At 41.2% G+C, this 6,935-nt stretch overlaps 1 protein-coding gene across 2 annotated transcripts; it reads right to left on the reverse strand.

Annotated features, from left to right (window-relative positions):
- Nucleotides 1–153: 153 nt before the first annotated feature.
- On the reverse strand, nucleotides 154–6,119 carry LOC118809766 (probable E3 ubiquitin-protein ligase MARCHF10). 2 transcript variants are annotated; one of them, XM_036573324.1, is made up of 6 exons: nucleotides 5,530–6,119; nucleotides 4,499–4,668; nucleotides 2,262–2,371; nucleotides 1,513–1,614; nucleotides 1,347–1,392; nucleotides 154–389 (listed from the first exon to the last, which is right to left on the reverse strand). In XM_036573324.1, the coding sequence occupies exons 1-6, from the start codon at nucleotides 6,039–6,041 to the stop codon at nucleotides 295–297; spliced, it is 1,035 nt and encodes a 344-aa protein (XP_036429217.1). In that variant the 5' UTR covers nucleotides 6,042–6,119; the 3' UTR covers nucleotides 154–294. The 2 variants fall into 2 exon arrangements, with proteins under 2 accessions (XP_036429217.1, XP_036429218.1); XM_036573325.1 differs by lacking the exon at nucleotides 1,347–1,392.
- Nucleotides 6,120–6,935: the final 816 nt, after the last annotated feature.

The following is a 6,935-nucleotide window of genomic DNA, read 5'->3' on the forward strand; positions in this document are numbered from 1 at the left end:
TAGAACTTACAACAGGGCTGAAAATCTTCATTTCAGTTTAATTTTATTTGGAGTTTCCACACTGAGTATGAGGAGATCGAGAGCTTACATATAACATAAAATACAGATCCATGACGAAGCCATTCAGAATAAATACCAGTTCAGTTGAAATAATTGTATCCTTCATCTAGTAAACTGTAAAATTCTTTATCTCTGTTCGTCTCATTGTTTTATCATTTTATTACATGAATGAATCAGTAGGAGCTGCTGTCTGCGGTCAGGTGGATCCTCAGACAGTTTATAGACGATTTTGGGTCAGTGGTCAGTCCTGTTGTCGGGGTTGCTGCCCTCTGGCCTCACCGCCTGACTTGCGCTCTCTGGGCTGGAGGTCGAGCCCTCGACTCCAAAGCCTGACAGAGAGAGAAGTGTGGACAAGAAGTATATTGTCACTGTCAGAACAAAATTTCATATCTCTGAAATGGTAACATGAGAAGTAAAAAAGTTACGGAATTATTATTTCTATTGGTCCATTTTTTCTAAATGTGAAGGGCAGTTTTCAGAGGGAGTAAAAAATGTAAAACTGAAAAAACAGAAGAGGTTTTAATAAGACAGTGACGTTATGTATATACGGTAGCAGTCAGAAATTTGAAGACACCTACTTGATAGGTGTGTTTTTTTAAAACTATTTTCCACAACTTACAATAATAATAAAGACATCAGAACTATTATTATTATTATTCTTATTCTTATTCTTATTATTATTATTGTTATTATTATTATATTGTAGAACCTGCTGTTGCTGAAAAGTACATGTTGGGGGCATCTAAAAAAATCCAACAAAAAATGAAAAATGTAAAATTAAAAATAAATGAATAAGTAAATTTTTTTTACTTTTCCTTTTTTAGATTATTTTTTTTTTCATTTTTCATATTTTATTTTCATTTTTTTTCATATTAATTTTTTTTTGTCTTAGAAACAGCTTTCATTTGCCCTTAAGCATAAACCGTTTGATTAGACCTGTTTGATACCCTAACAAAAAAGTCAGAAATTATTGGTGCATTATTGGTGATAATATCAGCCAATGTTATCTGCCTACCGATATATCAGTCGGGCTGTAATACATACAGTATCAAATTTGTGAAGGTCTCCACTTCATGGGATCGAGTACTGAAAGGCAGTCGGACCTGCTTTAATGCTCTTCCTCATTTTATGGTAATGAATCATGTTATAGAATTTCCTGCGTAGACTGTGACTAAAATGACCGTGAAACCTCCTGTAATGTCTTAATCACAGCATCTCTCTGTGCTCTTATTTTAATTAACTGAACATTCACACTTAAAGCATCTCTCTGTGTTTCTGACACCTACTGTGTGGCCCTGCAGCTCGCTGGAGAAGACAGAGCCTGGCAGCGATCTACGTTAAAGGGGAAAATACTTTAAATGCTGAAGAACTCATGAGGAAAACAACAGAGGCTAAAATGAAGGCGGTATTTGCGCTATGCTAAATACAGCAGTTGTGAATGACACAACGTACCCTGGATATGGTGGTCCTGTCTGTCTGAGTCAGCTGCAGTAGCTCTGAAAATCTTTGCTGCAGCAGCAACAGCAGAAACAGCTGAGGAGTGTCCTGCCTGATCTGAGAGAGAAAGCGAGAGGGAAACGGAGTGGTGACAAAAATAGAAAGGCGCAGTATTTTAATGAATTTGATCACTTTTAAATTTTTATCTGCATAATTAAGTGGTTAAGCTGTAAACAGAGTCATTCAGAGAGGTTTGGTGTGAAACGCTCTGTTCTAGATAAACTTACTGAGTCAGAACTGTTCACAGTGGTGGTGATAGGAACCAGACGTCCACCTCTAAAAGCTCCCTCACAGAAAGTTACTACATGAAATGGTTATGAATTCACTGCCTGATGAGAAATTGTCTTGCGAAAGATATTTAAAATATCAGGTTTTGGCCTAAAACATATTATTAATACATTTTTGGTGGAGGGATACATGCAGGACGTTCTAAGGCAAATAGTCCCCAAAGAAAGAAAACTTATTTCAGATTTATCACTATTTTCCTTCATCATCATTCCATATTAAACTCAGAAGACACGTGTAGGTTCACTGGTTGTTCTGGCTAGTAAATAAAATGGCTATGGTGACCCCAGGTTCCTATCACCGCCATCACCAGACCATCATCTGAATAACTTTGTTCTCATCAACATCTCATCAACTGACTTAAGCAGAAATGTTTAAAAATCAGTGGAATGTCCCTTTATACACACACTGAGTGTTACCTGAGTGGATCTGTGTTGGCAGTAATACTCCTCCACATCAAAATCATCCAAATCCAGAGTCAGACTCCCTTTACAAAGCTCACAGGTCTTCACCCCTGAGAGCTCAGCACCTGTGCGAAGAGTCACTATCGTTTATATTAGTAAACCTGCTGATTATTTTGATGAGTAATCAAAATTATTTAAACTTAAATGAACAATAAAAAAACATCCACAGGATCAAAAATACTTTACTGGAAAAAGATGAATTAGGAAAAATATCAAAACAGCTGAGTGAAGCAGCCGTCAGTACACACTTAAAAATGATGCTTCTTCAAGGGTTCTTTAGTAAAGAAAATGGTTCTATATAGAACCGTGAACACTCAAAGAACCCTTTGCATTATTAAAGGGTTCTTTGCATCGTGAAAGGGTTCGTCAGATTGATGGAGAATGCACCATAGACGGTTCTATATAGAACCTTTCTGAAAAGCGTTCTGTAAACCGCTAAAAAGATGTATTCTATTGTAACAAGCTTGACATTGTAACAATAGAAGAACAATTTTTCAAAAAGGTTCCATGTAGAACCATCTACACTCTTAAAAAAGATGGATCTTTAAGGGTTCTTCAGTAAAGAAAATGGTTGTACATAGAATCATGAACACTTCAAGAATTTTTTGCATGATTAAAGGGTTCTTTGCATTGTGAAAGAGTTCTTCAGATTTGTGGAGAATGTGCTGTAGATGGTTCTATCTATAAAGGGTTCCTCTATTGTTACAAGCCAAAGAAACGTTTTTGCAAAGAGTGTACAGCACATCTCCATCAATCTGAAGAACGCTTTCACAATGCAAAGAACTCTTCAATCACAAAAGAGTGGTTCTTTGTGTTCATGGTTCTATATCGAACCATTTTCTGGACTAAAGAACCCTTGAAGAAGCATTTTTAAGTGTGTAGGCCTCAGTATACGAAACAAAGCTCACAAGCGTTGCATAAAGACAAAACCGCAAGTTTACAAGCTCGCACACTTATGTGGTTCCACTGGGGCGTCTATTAGCTGATTTAACTGGACTAGGAGTTAGTGTTCTCCTCCAAGCGTGTTGAGCTCTAATGATGTTGTGTTAGCGGCAGTGTGAAAAGATGTGGTGGAGCTTCAGTTACTGTGTCCCAATTCAGGGGCTGCATCCTTCGAAGGCTGCGTAGACCCGGGAAGGCTGAACTGATATGAGACGGTCTGCTCTATGGCTCTTCCTGTTTGAGTCACGGCACCACTGTTCCCACCCTCACTGCTGCGTCACGAAATGCCGCTCCTGTCAAGTTCTTTTAAAGTTCTTTAAAGATGGAGAAACTCTGATTTTAGTTGTTTTTTTTTTCATTTATTAGAGTTGGAGATGCTGGTCTCTGTCGGCTCTTTGCTGTTCACTCCTCTGCTGACGCCGCCATATTTTCCAATCTTCACCGGCATGCAGTGAACCTCAGGATATGTTGGCTGGCGAAGGATCCACCCGGCATGGAAAAGAAGGACACATTCCTCGGCCGCATATGAAGGAGCCTTCGAAATGGGACAGCCTAGTTGCGCTGCTGTGATGCAGTCGGCCTTCAAATGCAGCCTTCGAAGGATGCACCCCCTGAATTGGGACGCAGCCAGTGTCTCAGAGGAAGCTCGTGCTAGCCTTCACATGATGGTAGCGTCGTGGGACGGGAAGACCTGGCTAGCACGTGGAACTGGACAGGACTAAACTGGGGAAAAGTTTAGTAAAAAAATCCAAAAACAAACAAAGAAAACTAGACCTGTGACCATGTTAGTAATCAACTAACCTGCTGATTAAATTTGACGATTCGTTGAGTAATCAGAGGTTTTACACAACGCTAAAGAACAAAAATGGACTTTTTGAACATCCATGGCTGTTCAAAGACTCCAGATTACTATACTGGAAAAACATAAACTACGAAGCCCTTAAAGTAAGTTCATTAAAAAAAAGCTAAAAACCAAATGTGGCAAAAATGCGTGTAAATCCATCAGCCTCTGCTTCTGACTGACCAGTTGGAGAATTTGAGATATGCATTATCATCACACATATTGCCAAACTATACTTGCCACTTCATTGAAAACGTACATTTCGATCTGTTTTTTTAATCGAGTTTAGGAATCAAAGCATCCCACACATAAACCCATGGACAGAAAAAAAGATGCCCCATTTTTTATGGCCTTAAGGCTACTAGGTTCTTCTGTTTGCGGTCACCCAGGGAGAGGCACTCCTACTGACCTGACTTTATTTTGGTCTGGATCCAGCGCTTCAGGCAGTCATGGTGGATGTACTGCAGACTGCCAGAACACTGGCAGGGGGAGAGGAGGGGGTTGGTGGGGGACGTTCCCTTACACTGGCAGATGCGACACACATCCTCATCCTCTTCATCAGACTCTTCCTCTAACAGTCTACAGCAACGGGAAAATATGACCGAGGATTCCTGTTAAACATGATCTATTTATATTACAGCACTGTGCAAAAGTCAGAGACCTTCATGTATTTCATTTCCCGTCATTCAAGTTGTTTATCGTTTAGCGTCGGAAAAAAAATCTGATTATATATGAAGCCTCAACAGCTAAATATATCAGATTTCTCAATATTTTCAGGGCAGCTCAGTTTCACTCTCTTTCAGCTCCTCAAAGAATCTGCAGACACACCTCCAAAGTTCAGTCTTAGAAGCTGGTTGATCATTTTCTGAAGTGATCAAACACATTCAGTGGTGTTGAGGTCTGGACTCTGGGGTGGTCAGTCCATCGTTCAGCTTCTTTGTTTGATGTGTCCGTCTCCTTTTCTCAGAGAGGTTCTTCTTGATCAGCTACACATCCTTTCAGACCCACAGCGCTGAGTCGTCTTCTCACAGTGGAAGGATGGACAGAAACACCTGTGGATGTTTTCAGATCTGAAGCAGCTTGATTTTCTCCTCTCTCTCAGAGATGAAAGCTTTAAGTGCTGTTTATCTGATGGGGGCAGTTTTGGGGTCTACCAGGTGTTCCAGGTGGTTGTTAGGAGTCTCATGTTCTTATTTAGTCACTTATTTTCTTTTGACTTTCTTCTTCCTCGTGCAAGTGGATGATCTTATATCTAACCTCTTAGAAATATTTCCTGAAAAATGAATAACTTGATGGCTGTTTTGACCGGAAAATAAATAAACGAATGGTCGACTATGACTTTTGCACAGTACTGTAAATTACACAAAATTATTTTTTAGTCATGTTGCTAAACTTAGTTATTCTATAGAATAAACCTGGTTCAAGCCAACTATAACAAACCTTTCTGTTATCCTGCGTAGAGTTTCAGGATTACTTGACCGTTTGCTTTCAGGGTTGCCAGAGCAACCTGCGTTGTGTGAACCATCCCTGTGACTGTGTGTTACTTCTAGGTGAAGGTCATGAAGTGCCATCAGGGCCAAATTCAAGTGGTCCATCAAGCTAGTTGTTCTTGGCTGGTATGCTTCTGCTGAAGTTGACCGACCTTCTGGAGGGGTTATTCCTCCAGCAGCACCCTCTTCCTCCTCCTCATCCTCACGCCCACTGGTAGTTGCGCCTGGTGAGGTTGTCGCCATCCTCCCCACGTCATCTAACACAGCTGGAGGAGCTCTCCCAGGGCTTACGGCCAGGGCTGGTAGACGATAGTCTGAGTGATCACTGGAGGTATCTCGTCTGTTAAAAGGGCTCCCACGGCCACCTTGCAGCTCTGGTGTCTGTCTGTGTGCTCCATATCCTTGGCGAGTGGACTCGTAACGTGAAAAACGTGGAGAACCTTGTGGAGAAAGAGAGGACATCTGTTGTAAAGTTGGTGGACTAGATAATGACCTTAGGTCATGCCAAGAAGTAAAATGCCCCTCGTCTTCATCCTCATCCGATTCTGTGGTCAGGTCCAACAAGGACTGGAAGTGTCCACTGATGGGTCCCACATTGGTACTTCCAGTGTTGGGACTGCTGGAGTCCAAGTCACTACTGGTAGAAGACCACAGCTCCTGGATAGAAGAGTCAGCTGAGCTGGTGGACGTAGTCCTGCTGTCTGAGCTTTCTGTGGTCAGGCTGTCTTCAGAGATGCTGCTGATGTCCAAGAGGCTCTGGAAAGGGTTATGGAGCTCTAGGGTCGGCTCGCTCTCTGGACTTGGAGAATAGTTCCCCAGGCTGGGGAAACGGGTCCAGTTAACATGGTTCTGATCTGGAGCAGTCAGTCGTCGTGGAAGGAAATCTACTCTTTGAATGTCCGTGGTGCTCTGTTCGTCATGCTGGGTGGTTTCCTGAGGGACGTAGGTTGCTATGATGTTAAGCTTTGATTCTAAGACGTTCTTTCTTCTGTTTTGGGTTCTTCTCGTAGTGCTTGGTGTATGTTTTGGTGACATCTTACAAAGTTTTGTCTTTGTGGTTGCTGATGTGGACTGATGGCAATGAGAAGATTGTTCCTTACCTTTAAGAGACATCAAATACGACATTTTTAAAATCACCTCATCCAGTCATCCTAACATTCTCACAGCTCTCAGGACTTTTTGTGGCATTCTGAATTAAAAACCAGAATTTGATACCATCTTTGGTAATGTTAGGTGGTATTTTACAGGGAGATTCACTTGAAAGAGGCCCCGAACATTCTGTTGTAACTCCCGTTAGGATGAACCAATCTGAACCAAAAAAATACACGACATACTTTGACGTATGTATAATCGGTT

Source organism: Colossoma macropomum, unplaced genomic scaffold (assembly GCF_904425465.1).
Source record: "Colossoma macropomum unplaced genomic scaffold, Colossoma_macropomum, whole genome shotgun sequence".
Lineage (NCBI taxonomy): Eukaryota > Metazoa > Chordata > Actinopteri > Characiformes > Serrasalmidae > Colossoma > Colossoma macropomum.

Coding starts and splice junctions, on each gene's coding strand:
- LOC118809766 (XM_036573324.1), bottom strand. CDS start 6,041: ATGTCCTCTCTTTCTCCACAAGGTTCTCCACGTTTTTCACGTTACGAG. Junction 4,669..5,529: donor CTACGCAGGATAACAGAAAG/GTTTGTTATAGT, acceptor CCGTTGCTGTAG/ACTGTTAGAGGAAGAGTCTG. Junction 2,372..4,498: donor CCAGACCAAAATAAAGTCAG/GTCAGTAGGAGT, acceptor CTCTTCGCACAG/GTGCTGAGCTCTCAGGGGTG.